Below are 22,974 nucleotides of genomic sequence, written 5' to 3' on the forward strand. Positions count from 1 at the left end.
CCTTAGTGCCCTGCTCAGCTTGTCATAGTTCATGTGAGGTTTGCATTTCCTTATCCCCCACAGCCGAGCCACCTCGTCTGGATCCTTGATGACAAACTCTCCGTAGTCCCCCTGCCAGGCAATCACCCCCTGATACTCCTCCTTCTGCAGCAGCTCCAGGATGAAGTGCCACAGTTGGATCTGTCTGGACCCGGGGCTCGACTCAGGCTTGTAGGCCCAGTCCGGGAAGGCGAACCCTGGGCAGAGGGGAGCAGGAAAGATAGGAGGATGAGGTTAGGGCCTGTCATTTGTCCCGCTGCTTGCCGAGGGGGATCGCTGTCTGAATGACTGATGAGTGATGGAGGTGAGGGATGATGTGTTTAATATCACAGCACGTGCCTTGAGCAATGTTAGTCTGCGCTAATGCCCTCTAGCCTCAACAGATTGGTCAGTGGGATGATGACAGCTTGCTGGGAGAGATCTGATTGATGCTGCTTGGGCCTGAATTCTAAAAACCGACTGTATTCACATCAGAGATGGAGTTAAGTAGCTTTTTTGACTCATCCTGAAGTGAATCTGGCACTAACTAGCCTCGTAAAAACATTACACATACAACCAATTACTACCAGAGACTGAATTTGTTTACCAATGTGGGTGCATATGGTTAATTTTGAGATGAAATTTAACATGTATCACTGTAATTTTGATGATGGTGGTTATGTTTTATCATAACTGAATTGGCTTGTTTTGGCTGTCTGGCTACACTCAATTCACACACGTGACCTGTGTCTAGATTTAGAGATGTGCACAGAGATGCAACAAAGAATCTACGCCGATTGCACGAGCACGATGGTGGGACTGACCTGGCGTCCAGAGTGCAGGCACCGGGGGGAGCAGCAGATCACTGACGCAGTTACAGTCCATGCCTCCACAACACCTGAAACAAAACAAAGAGATGGCATAGAGGGAAAGGTCAGTCAACAATGACAATACTTGTCTTTTTGCATATGAATTTGAACATGAAATGAAAATAGAAGAGTAGTTGCTAAAGCCAGAGTCTGCTACCCAGCATGTTTATTTCAGCAAGTTGAAGAGTGTAAACTTTGTTGAAAATGAAAGTATTGCATAAGGGTCTAAGGGCACAAAATGAGTTCAAAAACATACCTTAAATCGATATGAAATATGGCAAGGTTATGTTTCATATGTCTTTGGTGGAGATCAGGTGTTTGATGGATGTTATCTTGTGTGGCCACCTGAGGCTGTGTCTGATGCAACATGGTGGACATCCCTATAGTGCATTTATGAACCAGCGGAATTAAATAGACTTTTGAAAACCCAAGTTAAAGTTGAGCCATGTAATACATTAAAAATTTGACATTTTAATATATAATATGGCTTGGGTATTCCTCGGGGGAGTTTTTTAAAATTAAAAACTGCACATTAAGCCAAAGATTTCCATGTGCAAAGTTATGTTCAGGTACAATGGTAAGTTTAATGGTCTAGAAGAGAAAGGGCTTTGTCTTTAATCTTTACTGACTTCTTTCTGGTTGGAAGATTATAAAAGACTTGAGTTGTGTTTCAGCAAAGGAGCTTCGCAAATATAAGCTCTGTTCTTTACTGACAAATGTTTCATCACTGAATAACGATATATTTGGTGTCTTAGTTCATGCCGGCTGGGTACTTCTGACACAAATAAACTACCAGTACATTGGTATAAAGTGAGTGTAAAATGTTTAATTATCAGTGGTGGAAGAACTCATCCAAAAAATACGGCCATGTTTGATATCACAAACGCCCAAAAATGTGTAAAATATACAGCTGTAGTAGTAGTCAGAAGTGATTCAAATATCTCTCTTAAACCCTAACGGATATTTTAGTTTTTCATTTTAATATCTCAACTGTCAATGTCTTTATTTTTACCAACACAGTTGAATGAAAGCACCACAGGTGTGCATGAAAGCCTTAAACAAACTGTTGATTTCCTATCCATTGCTTCATGCTCTTTTTTTGTATGCGAGCGGGCGATCTGAACACATCATAAACAATAACGTGTGCCCGTGTAAGTGAGGTTGCTTTATTAACTCGCAGCTAATAATGTATCCTAAATAAATGCATATAGACATCTGCTGACAGGAGAAGGTAAGGAGATTTCAGTGTTTCCATGTCGAGCGAGGGGACGGCATCTAGTTTGGATATCACAGTTTCATCAGGGTTGTTTTACAAAGCTCAGATGGAAGAGATGCCCTGCTGCTACACTGGTATCTTTAATGCTGGCCTCTCTATCTCTCCCTCCACTCTCTGCCTCTATTTAATTATGCTCTGTGAATTTTGGATTTTCCCTCCAGCATTGAAATGGAACGTGAATTATTAAGGTGTGTTTGTATAAATTATTATTGCTAACTCCAGGCATTTCTCTCTCTCTCTCTCTCTCTCTCTCTTTCACTCGCTGACCGACTCTCTATCCATCTATCTATCTATGTATCTCTCGCTTTCACCCTGCTTCTAGCCTTTGGATTGTGGCCCCTCTCACTCTCTCCTCCCTCTCTTCATCTTTCTTGTTTTCAAGCCGCTCCTTCTGTCTTCAAATATAGAGTTGGCATTCATCCTATCTCACTCACATATCTTTTTTTTCTCTTATCATTCATGTTATCATTTCTTATTTTTCATCTTTTTCTCTGTGTCTTGTGTCTCTGCCTACACTCACTTTCCGATAATGAGACAAAGTTATCACAAGGGTTCAAATAGCCGCTATGAGTTGTAGCTTCGCAGAAAGCCCCTCATTTTCACGTGGGACTCCACAAAACTATACTGCACATAGCCTGTAACAGATCATTTTGTATTCAGTGTACCAGCAGGATATCAAAAACACACGTTGGCCTTTGCACGATTAGAAGGCTCTCTTTCGAGACGTATGTCTTTCTATTAAAATGCGGATATCTAACCTGTACATCTGACTGAAGGCCTCAGCAGACACTGGTATGAGACTTTAGAAAATAGGATATTCTTTGTGTTCGAGGTAGTAATCTATAAGTTTTCCTCTTCCCTGTGGGCTACAGGTCATCAATACTGTATCTTCTCTTTCATTTGCCATATTCTCGTGGTCCACAGCATGTATAAGCTCGTCTCCTCCGAGGATGTGCACTCCTATCCGTCAGGGTTTCTCCAGCTACTTCTCATACCACCTACGCATCCGCCTATATCTATATCCATCCTCCCTTTTCCTATCCAACAGTGTATCTATACAGGTGAATCCTCCTTTCCTCTTTCCCACCTCCTTTCTATTCACACACACCTATCCACTGTCTTCTCCCCCTCCCTCCCACCCCACCCATCTCCTTTTCTCTCCCTCTCTCCTGCTCTGTGTGTTTTGCTTCGGCGCAGTAATTTTCCGTTTGATTTCGGAGGTAATGCATTTTTTACAAATCAAAGAGGAAGCCAGGCTGCCCCCCCCCTCCTCCTCCCCTCCTGCTCTACCCTCCCTCCTCCACCTTCCCTCCCTCCCCAGTCTCCCGTTCTCGCCCCCCTCGGCCCCCCAGGCCAGAGAGGAGATAAAGGAGCCCCCATCATTTCCTTGTTAGTTTTGATTTGGGCAGCGCAGGGCTTTCAAGTTCCCCCCATCACCCCCAGAAACATTATAACTAGCAGCCCAGGGAATACTGTTCCTCATACGCACACACTCTTACACACACATGCATGCACAGACTGTCAGATACAGACGCTCACAGATTGTAATGGATTGTACATGCACAGTAAACACACAGTCTCAAGCAGATATGCCACAAATACACAGGTATTCAGGTAGCAGACACACACGTACACACACACAGTGAGAAGCAGCACACAAAATAAGACATGGAGCCCATAGATATTGACTGAATCAATATAGGCACACTAACACACATCTCACCGAGCTGAAAGACAGAATGCACTTTGTTTACTAAAGATGTTGTGGTAGTGATGTAGCACCCGAGATGTGCACAGACAAAAACACAAATGCATTTTATTTTGCAGATCGACTGTGGGCACAACAGTCCAAACAAAGGACCTCTATCCCACAAAAGGCCACCTATGAAACCCAGGGTGGATGATGGATCACACAGTTACCAGTGACAATGGTAAATATACACAATAGCACCTTCACCGCTCAAAGGAAGCCTCAGTTGTGCTCCTCCACATGTTGTGAGTGTAAGCCTACACTGGTTTTATTAAACCTCTGGTGTGTTGATGACTCAGAGGCTTTTGATAATTCAGTTTGAAAGAGTGTGCTGGTTGTAGGGACAGTCTTTCCTGTGTTTTTAGGACAGTAAAAAGCACTCACACACTTATGTAAGGTCAAGGCTTAAAGGTGATTGTGCATTTGCTGTTAATGCTGCTCAACTTTAAAAACAACAAACAAAATCACAGAAAGTTAAATTGTCAAAGCTGCAATATGTGACTTTTTTGGCTACTTGGGAGCAAGCTGTGGACACAAATTGAAATATTATCACCACCAAGTTGATACGGTGAACTTGTTAGCTCCCAGTTGCTTATTTACACATCCAGCCGAGCAACATTAGCATTCATTTAGAGTCATGTTTCTGGCTATTTGGTCAATCTAAGTCCAATATTTACTTCCTTTCAACTCCTGAGCAAAGTACATGGCTATTTGGCTGCTAAATGTTCCGCTTTCTTCACAAGCTAGTTGCTAACTGTCTGTCGTTTGTTGCTGGGGTGGGTTTTTTTGGGCTGATGAAGCTGCCTGCTGCATCTGGAAATGAGATGAGAGCGGTGAGAGGGAACCACAACAGTTGGGAACAATAAAAAACAAACAATGATACTAACATGCTTCATAGAGCTGAAGATTTATCACTACATGACCCACTTCCAATTACGGATTTGATCATTCCTTGATATACAAGTATTGATTATAGCAGATTTAAACTCACTTGTTTTATTTGTCTGTGGTTTATACTTTTTGTCTCCTTGTTCTTATGTCTGTGTCTCTTCAAAAAAAAAAATCCTTGCTAAGTATGATCATAATTAGGATAAGGATAGGGTTTTTTTTTAAATGTGGAAAGTCATAAAAATAAAGTCAATACTTGTAGTTACAAACATGATGCGACATTAGGCTCAGTTCTATCTGCTGGTGTGTGTGTTCTGGTTTCTGGCACAACTAAATATTATATGGATCAAACTAAACAACATCAGAAGCATATTTCAAAAGAGTCCAAGACTCAGAATTTGATTAGTTTCAGGTGTTGGTAAGAGATCAGTATATATGGATGTTTCCTCTCAAACAGGACTGCCGGGTCCACACTGATGCAAGTTTGCAACAAGGTTAGTAATCTATAGGACGAGGCCCGTCAGCAGAACTAGTGTAGTTGTGGAACCAAGGTTAGTGGGCCACTGACGGGAGTGAAAAGGAAACAGTGTGAGGAATATACAGTAGTACCGACTATGTTTTGAAATTCTGCAGAGTGACTGGGGTAGAGGGAGGAAGGGGGGCAGCCTGACATTCAGGCAACATTATGTCTCCAGTGTTGTCTAAAGAAGGAAAGAGTGATGGGTCACGATATAAAAAGATAGAAAAATATGAGAGGCATGAAGAGTCTGGCCTCTCCCGCTTTCTTTTTCCACTAGATGAAACAGGCTCTGTACATCTGTCTCATCTTCCTTTTTTTTCGGTTGCCCCTGAAAAAGGCCCAACTGAACCCTCTCTCTCTCTCTTCCTTTCTCTCTACTTGCCTCTCTCCCGCTATCTCTGTCTCTCCCTCTCTCTCTGTTCCTCTCCCTGGTTAGCTCTGACACACTGGTCAGCCTCAGGGTGGAAGAACAGAGGGACTCTGCTATGGGTTTGTTAGAGGAGATGGAAAGAAGGAGAGGAGAAACGAGGAGGGGAGACAGAGAGGAGAGAAGGGGGAGGAGGAGGAGGGGGAGGAGGAGGGAGAGGGAGGGTTTGTCCAGGAAGAGGGAAAAAGAACCTGTCCATCCAAATGTTAAAGAGAAAAGTGAATGCTATAGTGGCTTACAATCATTCTGATTTAGCTAAATCTCTTGTCTAAATTATGAAATTACATTTCCAATAGGTCATTCATGATAAATAATGAATGGTTTATCTTTTTCAAAACATAGAGCATTACACAGACTGATGAATATCCATCTAGCCTGCACAGAAAATTCCTACTTTTCTGTACAAATAAATGAGAATGGTTCTTCCATATGTATCAGTATGAGATACAAGTGATGAGACATACATTTTGTAGCGAGACTTTTCGACTCTGTGGACTTTTTATTAAACTACGAGAAACTTTACAACCTTATCCTCAACTAAATGAACCTCCACTAAGCTTAATCAAAATATTCTAACTTTAACCCCAAAGCAACCAATTAGTTGTCCTAGTTAACGGACGAAAAAATAGGGCCAGTTTTTATGAAATATGATACAAAACATTGAGCTTTTTTGGTATTTTATACAAAGTACGATGGAATGAGAATACACTGGATTAAATATAATGCATTAAATGGGCACTGATGTAGTTCTGGTTTAAATATCAATGTAACAACTGTTACTTAAATGTAGCTTAAAAAACATTTTCAATCCACTTTTAAGTTAGTTTTGTGAACTTCTTGATTTTGAGTTAGGGAAACTAAGACTAAAAAATGAGCTTAACCAACTTTAATAAAGTAAACATTTAAATTACACCAGACTTGATTAAATTGAGTTGCTTCAAATGCCATTTTTTATCCTTTTAACCAACTTTTTTTTTCTGTGTATTGCTTCAAATCTACGTTGAATAATTGGCCTTAACACAGTTCGAATTTTGACAAATAAAATTCAGTTGAAAAACAAATATGTTAACATTTATTCATTTATGTTCAATAATCAAATACATTAACACATTCTTGTTAGTAAGACTAACTTCCTGCAACACAGCAGAGTCAATTTAAACAGTTTAATCACTGACAACCACATCAGAGTTACCTCTTCTGAGACATTATGTTTTACGTCCCTCTTTTAACATCTTTAATCTGTGTTAGAATTAATTCTTTTCACTTTCGTTATACCTTGAATTAGTAAATACAACTCTCAAAATCACAGTATAACAATTGCTGGAAACACTATAAAACTATTTTGTATGTGTTTAAGAGTCACAAACTTGCATTCACGAACATTATACTGGTCAACTACATTTCCACATGCTCACTCCTTTGTACCTTGAACTCTGTATACCGATCATACCGTCATATGAAAGAGTGAGAAATCAGTGCACCACTGTAATAAGAACTGACAGCAGTGCAGTACTGGCAGTGTATTTAACCAAGATATATAGTTATAGGAGTACTGAGGCTCTGTGACTCTGCTCGTTCTCCCACAGAGCGCCCATTACCCCACACGGCAGGAGCAAAGCTAATACTGAGTCCCTCACACCGAGAGACAGGCTATCACCTGACAGAGCTGCCAAACCAGAATATCTTTCAGTGAAATTCACTTTGAAACATATACCACACGGGTGGGTGTAGTGCTTGTGAGGCCAGTGTGGTGTTTAAAGTGGCAATAACATGGAGAAGAGGTCCTAAAATATACGTTTTAATAAAACCCATCCATATGACCACTAAGTGCATAACTGAAACAGCTGATATGTTAAAAAAATATTTCCACAATAAACAATAAATTGGTTCAATAAAAGACAGTCACGTTCAAGGCTCAAGTTTTTCTTCTTGACAACAAATCCCATGAAAAGACCAAAACAGGCAACGTGTTAATCCATTAATCCTTCAGCCCATTTGTCCTTACGGAAGATTTCAACACTTAAAAAATGTGTCACAAATACACAGTTTGATTCATTAAACAGGACGAGTAATTGTGTAAAACAACTGAAGCACTTTTAGCAAATAAACAGGAGCAAATTGTGCATTGTTGGGGACTATTTTCAGCTGCGGATTATTAAACATTTGGTGCCCCAGTGAGTGTTTCTGGCACCAGGAGGATAAACTACAGTGGCCATTGACCAGTGAGGCTCATTTAAGTGTTTTTTTTTTTTATACATTTTTTTGGCTAACAATAGGGGTCTATGGCACAGACAGGCACACAGACTACTCCTTCATAGGATCAGCTCAAAATTGGTTGTGGTCTTTTCACTGTAGGCTATTTGTTGACAACATGAATGATACAGAATATCGCCAGCCATATCCTTTAAAGGCCAGTTTCATTCATGTAGAGAAGTTTTAATGATTCCTACAGTCAGGTGAAGTTGAGACTGCTGTTCGGGTCATAAACAGACTACTGTAGCTTCTGATAAATAAGGAAACTTGTTGGTTTTTTTACACTTTCATGAAAGGCGGAGAAGTCCAACAAGTTTAAGAAGAGTGGAGATGAGGAGGTGAGCGCGTGAAAACGGTATTAGTATGGTATGGAACGCCAGCCTTAAGAAAATAAGGAAAAGAAGGGGAAAAAAGGATGAAGAGAAAAGTATCAATCGATAGGGTTAAATTATTCATCGTCATTAATTATCGATCGTTCTCCGCTGCCGGCTCGTCCGCCTCGCGCCAGAGTTGAAAGGAGGGAAAGCGCGCTTTATTAAAACCGGCTCGAGCCTCATTGTTTCATGTCCCGCGGCAAAGAAAAAGCTCGAGTTTGGCTCTGCCCGCGCCAGTAGAAAAATACACACACACACGCACGCACGCACACACACATTGCTCCACCTCCCTCCTTTGCTTTCTCCTTCTCTCTCTCTGTCTCTCTCTCTCTCTCTCTCTCTCTCTCTCCGGACGCGCGGGAGGAGCTTTGGGGAGCCTCGCGCGGTGTTCACGGGGCGGCTGTGTCTCGCGTGGATCGATGAGGGATCAATGGCTCGCGCTGACTAATAGCCAGAGAGCGCCTTTGATCTCGCGGCTGAGAGATCAAAACCTGCGCGAGAGGGAAGAGAAATAGGAAAAGAAACTGCGCCGGCGAGCTGACCTTCACACACGCGCGCGCACACATACACACACATTTACGCAAAACCCACGTAGCCGACGCACTCGCGCAGCTTTTACGAATATGACTGCAGGATATCCTACCAGCAAACAAACTATGCGAGATGCATAACTAACGAAACTGCAAGCGAACATGAGTTGGAGTTTAGAATAATCTCCAGTCCATCTATAGGCCACAACAGAGGTCCTCCATGACAACTCTTCCTCACACGCGCGTGCCACCCTGCTTCCTAGTCCAAGTTGTTGCTCTTTGATTTTGACTTCCTCAGACAAGGTGACACAGCGAGAACAAGGAAACCATCTGTTGTTTCCAGAGAGCAGATGAGTGTCCTATGGGCTCAACTTCAAGCCTATAAGAGAAGGAAGAGGTGTGTGTGTGTGTGTGTGTGTGTGTGTGTGTGTGTGTGTGTGTGTGTGTGTGTGAAGTCTGTGAGTGTCTGTTTATGTGTGTATTGAAGTAAAGAGAGAGAGAGAGAGAGGGGAGGTGGTTGCAATGTCTGAGAAAGAGCAGTTTAGAAAAAGCTAAGTTTGTTTAGTTTGTGAGAGCAGGTTGCTTACAACAACTATATTCCTGTACTGGGAAACTGCAAATGTCCCTTAGAAACATTGTTGTGATGATAATAATAATAATAATAATAATAATAATAATAATAATAATAGAGGTTCTGAGGTCAAAATAAATTACTTCCACACACCATATAAAAATTACAGCAATATTGTTGTTTCCTGTTTCCTCTTAAATGTTCTGTTTAGGATCCTGGAGTACACAAGCCCTATCTTACAGCCCCAAAACCCAAACCTAATATTTTCCAAATTTCAGGACAACTGCTTATAATGATCATTCTGAATTGATCTAATTCTAATTTATACATCAGTCATGTTTGGGGTCTCAGACACCCCCAGTTGAAAAAACATATTTGAATACAATGGATTTTAATATGCTCTAAAGCTGTGATTGTTGGTGACAGTACTCTCTTTAATTCATCCCTAATTCCAAACGCTGTGAGTCTATATAGGATTTGTGTTATTGGAGTTTTATTACAGAGGTCTAAAAATGAGTTTGACCCATTTACAGTCTAAGTTTTGACCTCCAGACATAACTACGCAGGATGCCATATTGCACATTTCTCTGTCTGTGAATGACTTTTTGGCAAGCAAAACAAATATTTATTTGTTTATGCACAGTACAGCATAAATCATAAAATATTCCCTTGTCTGGTGTAATAGAAATGCTTTATGGTCACTTCTGTATTTAGTCACATTTATGTGCAATTACTATTGAAGGGAAGCGGTTCAATACTTAAAAAAAGAAAAATATTATTCTAATTAAGTACATTTAAACACAGTAGATCCCTTATTAGTCAATAAGAACCACAACATAACTCCTTACAAAGTAGTGTCTTGTTTTCCACATTTTTACCTGAAGAAAGGCACTTCTCTCTCCCTCTCTCTCCCTCTACTCATCCTGCTTCCTCTATCTCTCTCTTTATCCCCCCCTTCTCCCCCATTCCTCCCACCCTCCCCTCTCTGGTCAGTGAGTTACTCTCTCTATCGCTCTCACTTCCCGAATTAACCACTCAAGAAGTCACCACCGACTCAATCAATAGCTCATACATAAACCCTGCTATAATCGCTCCCCCTGCCCGTCTGTCTGCCCCTCCCTCTCCTCTTTCCTCTCCTCTCCTCACCCTTTACCCCCTTCTTTAGCTTCTAACTGCGACTCCTCTCCTCTTCCTATCCTCCTGTGTCCCAATGTTTGTCTTTTTTATGTCTTCATCCTGTCCTTCTCTAATTGTTTCAGTCACTCTCTCCTCTTGTGTGAAACCGTTAGACCTCTGTCATAAACACAAAGGGGGGGGAGTCAAGATCCTTCTCTTTAAAAATAAAAGCCCTCACTCCTCAACTCCTCACAGGGCCTGCTCTCAGGCAGTTTTTACCTAATTATATGAAAATAATGATATTTTCTTTGAATAGCAAACATTGCAGGCCATGTGGGCACATGATCAAGCCTTCTCCTTGACCTGAACCACAACAGTACATACTTAACTGGTAAAATGGCTTAGCATTTCTCCAGAATACGTCACATTAATTTAGCACTTTCCTGATAGATATAAAAATAGCATGAAAGTTGGGGATGCCACATTTTGTACAATATAAGATTTACGCTTTTAGGAATTCTCAAACTGCCTTTTTGTTTGTATTGTGGCCAAAATTAGAAGATATTTATAGACATATAACCTTGCCTGGGGTAGAATGTAAAGTCCTGCTCTTGTTATCCCTCGTGTTTACACAGTCCATCAACCTTTATCAAGACTGAGACAGACAATAATAATCACGTCTAATCTGGACTTGTGTGTCTTGTGCTGAATACTTAGTCTGAAAGGCGACCTGATGATACTTTGGGAGTATTTTTAACTCCTATGGTTTCACTGACCTCACTATATTCCTTTAGGGACTTGATATTTGTGTAGCAACCCTCTAAAATTTATTACAGGATCACAGTAATTCTTTTAAGTGCAAGGGCACTATCGGCCCATGTTAGTGTGTCCAGCCAGAATGGGCCCAGTATTGCGTTATGGCAAAGACAAGGAGACATCAATATTGCATTATCTCATGTTTAACTGTGAGACACAGATAGTTGTTTTGGGGGCCTTAAAGATATTGTATTACCAAAGGAGATACAGGCAGACATCCACACACACACACTCACGCATGAGGAGGAAAAAAAAAGAGAGAATAACACACAGAATTTTAAAATTATAAGGCCTCTACACACCCTCTGCTCATACCCCTTCTCTCTCTATCTCTCTTTCCCTCTCTCTCTCCCTTCACTCGCTTCTTCTCTGCCTCTCTCTCCTCTCTCCAAAGTCTTTGATTCGTCCGTACGGTTTGATCTGCGAGAGAGCGAGTTTTGTAAACACATTTTTCACGATCATATAGCCACGGGCAAGGGGAGCGTGAGGCGCGGAGGAAGAAGAAGAAGGAGAGGGAGAGAGACTCAGAGAGAGAGAGAGAGAGAGAGAGTGTGAGTGTGAGTGTGTGTGTGTGTGTGTGTGAGTGTGTGTGTGTGTGTGTGTGTGAGGGACGTTTAATGAGCGTGCAAGACGGAAAGACAGACTGACAGAAAATGCAAGGATGGAGCCTCAAATATGACTTACTGCTATACTACACAGAGCAACAAAGACACTCTTACACACACGCAAAACCACACACACACACACACACACACACACACACACACACACACACACACACACCAGGGAGCCCAGTCTGATGGTTTTGGCACAAGTAAAGCATCACAGGGGTTGACGAAATGTGAAGCAACAACGAGAAAAAGCAAGTTATTCAGTTTTCCTCATCATGCAGAGGGGGGTGACACTCCAACACTGTATTTCCCGATATGACACTTCCTGGACTGGTGCACCCATATAGAGTCTCACTCACACACACACTCACACACACACACACACACACACACACACACACACACACACACACACACACACACACACAAGAGAGAGAAAGTGATGCATCTCGTTTGGGATGATGAACACAGAAAACAGAGAGAAACAGCGTCTGAAAAACAGATTATGGGGCGAGCCAATAAAAGGCAAAGCACAGACGGTAAACACACTGTGGTGTAAAGCTGAACTAATAACAGTGCGAGGCTCTCGTTCCTTACATTTCTTCTTTTTTTTTCACTTGGTTGGAACACTTTCTTTTCTCATCTGGCAGCTGCTAATCCGGTTAGGTTCGATTGGCTCCGGTAATGGCGCTAAACCGTCGCTTCTATACCGACTCGTCTCCACGGGACGCGGCGGAGAGGAGGCGACTCCGGCTGAGCGTCAGACAGACACCGGCGACGGCAATGACGCGATCCAGGGAAGAAGATGAAGATGATGATAATAAAGATAATGAAGGAAAAGATGGTGAAGATGATGATAATGAAGAAGAAGAAGAAGAAGAAGAAGAAGAAGAAGAAGAAGAAGAAATGTGTGCCACAGTCCACCCAAACTATAACACAATTTGCCCCCCAAACTTTCAAACTTCCCTTCATATTTACAGAATAAAATTTTCGGGAAATTTGGTGAAGGTGACACTATCACACACACACACAAAACCCAAAAGGAAAATTTTCTATTTCAAAAATAAATTAAATTTCTGAACGTTTTAGATTCATCTTAGAGCACATCCCTTCAAAATAAAAGAAACAATTCGGACTAACACAACTCGTAAAGGCCTAAATGCTAATAATATGCATGAATTATAATCACATAATAATAATAACAATAATAATAATAATAATAATAATAATTTGCATTTATATCGAGCCACAGCCGAATCCATGTTAGAACTTTCTGATGAATTGTCTCCTTCGACTTTTGGCAAAGCACGGGCTGGGGTTAGATGCAGGCCATCACATTTAAAGTGCTTTTCCACTTCGAGATTTGTTTGTTTTCCTAAAAGACGGGGAAACACTCCTCAACAATTCTGCTGAAATCCCTGGCGTCAGTCGTTAAAAAATGATTTTCTTTTCATTTTTCCTTTCCTTCCATTCTTTTTTTTTTTTTTTTTTTACTTAGCCTACTGCTTTTTAGAAAGAAGAATAGCTGCAAGCAGTAAAGCCGGTTGTCAGAATATGTGTGTGTGTGTGTGTGTGTGTGTGTGTGTGTGTGTGTGTGTGTGTGTGTGCATAGTGCAGTGCAGTGTAGTGTAGTGTAGCGTTTCCTCTTCCTCTCTCTTTCTTCTCTCAGTCTTTTCTGTCCGGGGAATTGTTCTCAACGTCCACAAACACATTGCAAATACCCGCCGGCCCAGCTCCATCGATTTCTAATTAGACGCCAGGATAATCGTTGGAGAGAGATGAAAAAAAGGAGAGAGTGATAGCGAGACCGAGTAAATAAATATATAAACGAATTAGAGCCCAGATTAATTGAATGAATATGAGCATTAAAAAGAAACAAAGGTGATCTTGGCGGATAAACTTTGCGTGGACTGAACGGGAAATAAGGTTTAGTATTTACACGCAGGAGGAGGAACACAAGGCTGGAACATACGTTTGGAAATTAGGTCCTATTCTTTGGTGAAAATGTTGTTTTGCAATCACTGATGGGTGCATATTGGTGCATCCGCCGCCTCTGATAAATTCATTTTAAAATTGCGTTAAGTTCCCATGCCTTGAATATAATGCCAGTGCAGCAGATAGCTCAGTTTTCTGCAAGAAAAACGAGGATGCTGTACAAGAAACTCCTGCAAGCAACTAAAACAAATAGGGAATCCAATCAGAAGTGCAGGAATATGATCATAAAAGTCCAAACTGACTTAAATTAAAATGTGTGCATGAATAAAACGGGGTGTAAGAGTTTGACCCGCTGATAATTGCTGCATGTGGTCCGCCACTGACTCCTGAAACTGTGACAGCAATCAACCTTGAACTAAAGCCACAGCTGGATTATCCAACTTCTCTCCTGTTCAGTCAAATTTCCACCCTCCTCCTCCTCCTCCTCCTCCTCCTCCTCCTCCTTGTCTTCCTCCCTCCCTCTCCCCCCCTCTTTCTGTCTCCTGACAGAGTGTGACAGGGGGTTAGCCGGGGAGCTCAGGTAGCTCGTTTACTTTAATTAACGTTTCATCATCCTCAGAGCGGGACCGCGCACCGCATATACTCTTTCATGCTGCTCCGTCTCTCATCCCTGTTCTCCATCCATTCATCATCGGCCCTCCCTCTCCATCTCCCTACTCTCTCTCTCTCTCTCTCTCTCTCTCTCTCTCCTCCACCTTCGGGCTCACCTCTCATCTTTTCTCCAACAACTCGCCATATCGCCCCCCCACCCTTACTCTCTGTCTCATGTCCACTCAGGCATATACAGGATAATAATTCAAACACTTTCCTTCCTTCGTTCCTTCCTTACTTCCCTCCTCTTCCTCCTTGTTTTTTTTTTTTTTCAACTTTGTTACTTCTCTCCCTCCCCTCAACTCGTCTCTCCCCCCTCCGCCCACCTTAATATAATTGTTATAATGTTATAATGTTTATAATCCCCATAATTACAGGACAAATACGCTCTTAAAAACAGTTTGAGGACCTCTCTCTATGGGATCAATGTATGTTCAGATTATGAATATGGAATATTCTAATCATTTGTATATTATAGGCCTATGGGTTCTTCGGCATGGATAGCCTACATTATGGCACTGAAGATGAGAGAGGAGGAGGGTTATTGAGCAGTATTGACTGCCTCTGATCGTATAATGGAAAATAAACCTCCAGTCGGTGATCATCATCATCAGGCAAGCAACCGCGATAGATAAAAATCAATTGTAGGTCTCTTTCAGTAGGCGCTAGTATCAATTAGTGAGCTAATGTTTCTATAAGCGGAACATCTTTAGATTATTGCTTATGTTTTATTCTTAATACACTTCTATGGCAGCAAAATGAGGTCACTCGTTTGTGTGATTTGTTTGTGTGTAGGAAGTGAGATCCAGCAAAGGGAAATGTGCTGCAGGAAGAAATGAGATGAAGGCAAGAGGTTTAAAAGTCCGCACTTTGCACAATGCTGTGCGCAATATACGTTCAAATGAGGAGCTTTCATTGGGAGCGTTTTCTTTAAAAGTTCGGGTAACTTTTACGCATGTTTGGATTCCAGTTAATAACGCGTTAGATAACTTTTCTCTTTGCGCAAATTGCTATCTGATTTTCAGCGTTGTTACTGGAGCTTCATAGGCTACCAATTACAGGTTATTAAATTTTTTAAAGTCTCAAATAACTTAATAAAAAATAAAACAAAAATATTCGTAAATCAGCGAGAGAACTGACAAAAAGGTTTAATGAGGGCAATCCGGGTTATCGCGATGTTGGGGAAAATAACTTGAAAAGTGAAAGGATGGAGTGGCGAATTAGTATATTTGACTATACTTCTGAAATGAGCCAAGATGTATATTTAGAGTAAAGTTGTCACTTATGGTGTTTGGCTTGTCTGAGTAAGCCTGAAGGCTCCTCTCATTAAATCAGTCTTTTCTTCTCGCAATAATTGGCCCTCACTCTCATTTGAACTTTAAAACATTTTCTCGAAGGCATAAAACAATGGTCGTTTTAAGTTTCACTAAAACCTGTAACGACTCATTATGCTAATTGATATTATGTAATTACAAATATGATAGAATTACAGTCAGAGGTAGGTATTTTGTCCATGTTATATATCTATAATCCTGTAGTAATCATAATAATTCTAGGCTAAACAAAAACAGTAATAATGTGATTCTGATAGTAAAAATCCAAAAAATAAAAAGTTGGATAGTCAAATCACATAAAAGTGTCTTTTATTTTACTAACTTGTTGTTAATGAAAAAAGGAATGATGAAAATGAATCAATAAAACCAACAGTAAAAACTTGAGACTATCACAAACCAATAGTACTGAATCCCCTTGGAGTTAGCTTAGAGCTGGAGTTTGATAAACCGGTGGAAATGGCAGGTGTTATATGGAGCAAAAATAAAATAAGAGAAAAAGGTAACGTAAATGCAGTTAGACTCATATGGTTCAGTGTGGTCTGGGCGTGACTCGTACTCACAGCCTGGGACTCAGCATGGAGCATTTTGATAGTTTAAACAGTTTAAAACACTTACAGTGGTAACCGGATTTGTAGCCTTGTGGGGTTAAGAACTTGATGAAATCCACCGTGCCCACCGGGACTATAGAGGTGAGTGCTCACATACAAATTGCCATTGATAAAGAGAGAAGGGGAAGCCCCACCATCACAAACCTTAAAACCCCCATCCCTCTCACACTAGTTCAGACAAAACAAACTCTCATACCCAGTGTAGTGCAGCTGGCACCATCTGGGACCCCAGAGGAGGTGAGATTGACATAATTGCACAAAAAAATTTTTCGCTTTGCAATTTGTTTTCAATGGAAATCTATTTTTGACTAGTGAGTGACCCTACTGCAATGTATGTAATCAATACTGTGTGACATGCAGGAACATATCTGCTTTGTTTAACTCCAAACTTGCAAAGTGTTGCAGAGTGCAGTCTCCAAGGTCGGTAATGCTCAGTAATGGTGGAAAACTACAAGCCTGTGTCTGAAACGCACTATGATTAATTAGTTTGATACAACAGCCACACAAAATGCATTTGCATGACCAAATGCCACCCTGCAAATGGAACAAATAATTATGGTGACATTGGGACAGGTAGTAAGGATTCAATACAAACTACAAAATAAGTATGAACAAAAATATATTTGAAATAATTATTATGTTGTCCTGGATATAGGCTTGCTTCTGGCTGTGAGATTGGACAAAGACGCAGGAGTGGTTGAACACTGAATTGTACAAAGCAGCATGCACAGTGCAAGGATCTTGTTTGTCTGCAGTAATGTCAATGTGCTAGACCGATAAATTGGCCAATATTAGTCTATTGTACGTATACATTTGTTTATATATAAACAAACTAAGATAAAATAAGTACCTGCCTTCTTGGATCATTCTAATGGATCCACCCCTTTTGTATTCCCACAATAACACTAACCACAGCAACATCTAACCTCACTGCGTCCAACCTGAATATACACATAACAATTTCTAATAACTTTGTGTGGTTTACATCTAAATATAATTATTTTTAATCTCACTGCTAGTCACAAGCTATGGGTTTGGTGGGCCTGTCATGGTGCGTCTACGTAACCCAGTGGGATCCAGAAGTTAACATTCATGCAAGAAGCTCACCAAAGATCCGGGAGACTTAATGTTTGGACCTCTGTTGGTGGATTTATTCCACCACTGTGAGATGAGTTAGATAAAAACTGGCATGGCGCATAGCTTTACACTGTTGTTGTAGACTAATGAGGGTATATAGAGAAACCTTGGCTAAAACCTGGCCAGTGAAACCTCCTGTTACATCCCTTAAGGGTGTCTATTATTACTTTCCTAGTCTTTCCCTTAAGTCCATTACGATTAGTCCACAATGAGTCCATATGATCTAATAATAAAACGTGGGGGCGTCCGTGTGGCTTAAGGGTTTAAGTTGCTGACCATATAAACGCAATGTCCATTTTGCTGCATGTCATCGCTTCTCTCTCTCCCTAGTATACAGTGGCTGTCAAATAAAGGCCAAAATGGCAGAAAAAAATATTTAAGCAGGTTTTGAAAGCAAGTCCTTAATTATATCCTTCCATTATAATACATTTATTATAAATAACTGATGCTACAACAAAGCTTACAGACAAGAGAGCTGAGTAAAAATCAACTGCAAATATTGAGAATCAATACAACTTAAAACAGCCTTGTTTGGTTCTGTAGGTCGTATTATAGCCTTGTTTTGAGACGGTTTTATGTTCCTTAGTAGCGGTTGACTGGGTTACATGGACCTTAGCGTCATGAAACACATTCAACACATTCAACACATAGATGAACACAAACTTTGACGTCAAGAAAAATATTTCAAACATACAAGACACAGAAAACGCTGAATGAATGGATTGAAGCCTCTGTGATATAGGATGTCGTTCACTTTTTGACCACGGTCTCTTCTGCTGTGACTGTTTCAATGTGATTTCTAATGTCTATTCTGTCTCTACTTAATACTATCTCTGTCTCTTCCCATTACACAGACCTCTTGGATTGTTGCATTTCTATTGAAGTCCTATATCCATGTGCACACATTCTCAGACTCATATATACACGCAGACCAGCACACTCACATACACACAGTCATGCACACGCACACAAAAATTCAATCTCTCCATCTTTCTATCTGTGTTTCCCTCTCCCACTCTCCCTCACACACACACTCAGCGCCCGTCTGCCCCGGCCCCCGTCGGCCCTCTCGCCTGTGTGTGCGTGTCAAATCGAATCTCCACCTCAGTGCGTAGTACACCTGCTGTGCCGGCGTATAATGCGCTGCATACAGTGAGTGCACGATGACGGATTACTGAATTAGACCAATAATGACAAGTGACACTTCTGTTACCGCTCCCTGAGCCACTGCAGAGAGAAGGGGAGAGGTGTAAATAAAGAACAGACACAGCCACAGAGAGAGAGAGAAGGAAGAGGGCTGGAAGGGAAAAAAAAAAAACAATAGAACAGAGACGGAGGAAGTCATGGAGATAGATTGGGAATTTTCAGCTTGTTCTGTAAAAATAAATAAGTTCTGTTTCATTCGAGTGCAACTTCTCTGTCCTGTATCTTTTTTTCCCCTTCTGTTTCTGTAGTGAGAGTTGTCATGGACTTATGATGGCAGCTCAAAACAGATTCATACCACAATCAGTGGTGAGAGGGTTTTTTTTTTTCTTAATACCTTCCTTTTGTTTTCTCTCTTGTAATAAAAATTTTAAGACGAGGTCCCGTCTGGACTCGAACTGGCCTTATAAGTCACATGTGGTCAAGGCATCAGCTAAACTAAAATCCAGGCAGAAAATATCGGCAACATTGCAACAACCTCACGTTTGGCAAGACAGAACTGTTCTGCGAAGTTTTGACGTGTTTTTTAATGAATAAACATGACATGTAGAGCGGGGTAATTTGTGAGTGTCCACCAGTTGTAGACCGGGGCAGTGTATCTGCAGGATGTCTGGCCCCCCCATGGACCCAGGTCTCCGCAGGCCTGTGCTCAGGATACTAAACCATGCCAAATGAGGAAGAGGAGGTGCAATCCTCCCTGGGACCACATGAATAAATCAGCCTACCACCCGGTGCTTCTGTACTGGGGCAAAGACTGACTAGAGGAGTATGCACACAGAGAGATGTACACAAACACATGCATTCATTCATACATGCACACATGCAGAGGAGAAACTGAAAAACAGAGTCTATGTAGGTGTGATAGGTGTGAAACATCAGTGCCTGTCTGCTTGTTTTGGGGGGTTAGAGACAGACTTCATGATACGAACATCAATGAGAATATTTGTGTTGGCGCTCTGTCAATGATGTCAATTTAACTGCAAGGCTCATCATCCTGCCTGTATTGTACCATAATGGAGAATCATTGGGGGATATAAGCCTGCCAAGTCCTCAAGTCATTGTGCCGCGGTCGTGTTTGGCTTGCGAGCCAACCCTCAAAGGCACAAGCGACTTCCAAAAACGCAAACCTTCTGTATATCTGATACAGAGAAAAAACAGGAACAAAGATGAACAAGGCTGCTGTGAAGAAGAAGTGAGCACTTAACTGGGACAAACAGACACGTCGAGAGGGAGTGGAGGCACAATTGGAGCTGGAAAAAAGAGAGCATGGGAGCGAGGGAGCAATAGGGAGAGCACAGAGGAAGGAAGACAGAAAGAAATATTGACAAAGCCTAGATATACACATAAGTCACCCGACACGACCCGCCTGCTCCCTGTATTTTATAGAGCTGCTCTGTGCTGGCGGAACAGCATGACAGGCCAGTTCCTTCAACGGAAAATATGGTCCCTCTCTACCCTCCCGCCTCTCGCTCCGCTATCACTCCTGTTTTCTGTCTATCCCACCTGATATCATTCTGTCACCTCTGCGCCAGGCTCTTTTTTCCATCACCCCCCTATTTCTTTCTTCCCCGTTCTCGCGTTTTTATTGGTGCTCTACATTCCACCCGTCATGTTTCACTCCCCCGTTTCTATCCATCTTCATGTCGCTCTCTTAATCCCCTCTCATTTGCTCTCCTCGGCCCTCATCCCTCCCGTTTCTCTTCCTGCTCTCCTGAAGCCGTTTCCGTGCGCTGTCCATTTCCACCTACTCCTTTCCGTTTCCCTCATTCTTCCTGATTCATTTCCTCTACGCTATCCGTTCCATTCATCCCTCTTCTTCCTATTTGTGCTACCTACATCACCGTCCCTCTCTACCCCAGGCTCTCCTAGCTCCATCTTACTCTTTTCCAACTATATTTCCTCTGACCTCCACTGTTTTCCTCCATGGTTTTTAGTTCAACTGTCTCTCTATCAGCCCCGGAAACTTTATCAGTCCACTTCTTTAAACTGAATATTTTAGTGTGGTCTTTTCACTTTCTTTTTTCTTTCCTTCTTTAGCTTTTCTCCTTCCCTATAAATGTCTTTTGTCTCTCCACTCCTTGAAATAAGCATATGCATACATCTCATGTTCCACTATGTTGCTGTTTACACTGTTGTCTTACCCTCCGGTTCCTCTCTCTCCCTCTCCTTCCTTTCTTTAGCTTCTTCATAATTTCTTTCTTATGTCTTTCTGTCTTGCCTTTCTTTTATTTGTCTTTCTTTCCCTCCTCTCCCTCTGCATTCCAGCTGGCCCTCCCTCTCTCATCCGCAGCCTGAGCACAGAGCCCCATGTGTCGGAATCAATTAGGGCTGAGAGCCGTCGCGGCCGCTCTTTCACGGAGGTAAATATTAAACTGCACCAAGCACCGAGGAGGAAGAGAGGGAGAGAGAGGAGGGGAGAGAGGGAGCCCTCCGTCCCTAATCCACCGCATCGATCAGGCGGGGATGAGGGTAATATATTATTTTGACAAGATACGATTCTCCGACGCGCACCGCTATCCCCGGCGATCGATTTCTTTTTTCTCTCCTTTTTTCTTTCCTTTTCTCCCCCTCAGCGAGTGGGACAGAGTTTGTGTGTTGCTGGGTGTGTGTCTGAGGGTGTGTGTGTGTGTGTGTGTGTGTGTGTGTGTGTGTGTGTGTGTGTGCACTTTTGTGTTGTTGTTGGGCATCTTGGCGTGTGCATGTGCACTGGAGTGTGGATGGGTGACAATAGGAACAGCATTAGGAAATGTGGGGAAGAGATGAGGATGGTGCTGCTAGTAGGTCTGCACTTTTACAAACAAGCTCCTGTCTAAACAGCTAGATCACACGCTCGCCCAAAGATGGATCATTGAGAGGAGAATCTGAGAATTGTATTTTGTGTTTATTTTCTGGGGTATGAGCATGGTGCAGCACACAAGGCAAAATGTCAGTTAGTCAAATAGGCAGAGTTGACCTATTGTAAAGTTAAGTGTCCTCCCCCGCACGGTCCCCTCTGCTCATGTGCCTCCCCTCTATATCGCTTTGTAAACTGTGTCTAAATGCTAAATTCCCGGATCAATTTTTTTTATTCAACCTCTCCCCCCATCAACGCACCCCCCCTTTGCCCTCCTGCCTCTATCCTCCTCAAACAGCTTCACGTCTTGCTGTCCTCCAGTGATGGAGGGTGTCCTACCATCCTTGTGTATGTGTGTGTGTGTTTGCAACTTATTTCCTCAGCAGATTTTCACATCACATCCTATAGAGAATGACAGACCTAGTTTCATCAGAAAACTAGAACAGTGCTGTGATAGATTTTAGGGCTAAGTAGATTTTTGACATTAGCATTGAATCAAGTGAATTTGTAGTGTTAAACCCACTGAGGATCAACAGCCAAGTCTAATGCTTTTAGCCACTTTTATCTCATTCTTTTGTTTCTGTGACACAAATAGGCTGCGTAGTTATTTCTCAATAGCATCAACCCCTAAATAAAGTAAGCTGTCATTTCTATCTAATAGCATATGCTTGGATACGGTGAATGTACGCTGCCTGGCTAGCATGAAACTGCAGAAAATTTAGGTAAACCAATTGCTGGAGAAAACAGTCCAGCTATGTAGGCAATTGCTAAATATTTTTCTCAGGTGTTGGTGGAGACCAAAAATTAGCAAAAATGCCTGTGAATATCGGACATTCATTAGATGGGCTGAAACATAATTCCACTCTAATGCTCATGCTTCTCTGTGTTTTCTGGATGTGTAAGTAGGGCAATGTTTAAATACACCCAACCCTATCACCAGACAAGTCCGTCCATATTGGAGGATTTTGCAAAACCGCGGGATACGTTCTAGGACAGTGTTCTTTAAAAGTTGTTTTTTATGTCCAGTGTCAGTACTCTTAAAATGAAAATTTTAAAATCTACTATCTGTGCATGGCAACTGTAGTGAATGATTGTGGTTACGGTTAATGAAAAAGCATTAGTTGCAGGTCTGTGATGGGACGCAAATGTGCTACACACCAATCCAGCATGCACAACCTTGCACAATGTCTACAAAGCCTGTGTACAGAAAGCACCATTTTAGTGGAGCGGCAGCAGAAGCTCTAGTGTCACACA

The 22,974-nt window shown here is 41.8% G+C and overlaps 1 protein-coding gene across 4 annotated transcripts in view; it reads right to left on the reverse strand.

Moving 5' to 3' along the window:
• erfl1 (Ets2 repressor factor like 1) overlaps positions 1–22,974 on the reverse strand; it is an 89,241-nt gene that overhangs the window by 8,141 nt on the left and 58,126 nt on the right. For all 4 annotated transcript variants that reach the window (XM_051407595.1, XM_051407596.1, XM_051407597.1 and 1 more), the window contains 2 exons: positions 843–916; positions 2–236 (listed from right to left, as the gene is read on the reverse strand). In XM_051407595.1, the coding sequence (XP_051263555.1) occupies positions 2–236; positions 843–903 (296 nt within the window). In that variant the 5' untranslated portion in view covers positions 904–916. The remainder of the gene's footprint in view (position 1; positions 237–842; positions 917–22,974) is intronic.

The sequence above is a fragment of the Dicentrarchus labrax genome, unplaced genomic scaffold (genome assembly GCF_905237075.1).
Source record: "Dicentrarchus labrax unplaced genomic scaffold, dlabrax2021, whole genome shotgun sequence".
Classification (NCBI taxonomy): Eukaryota; Metazoa; Chordata; class Actinopteri; family Moronidae; genus Dicentrarchus; species Dicentrarchus labrax.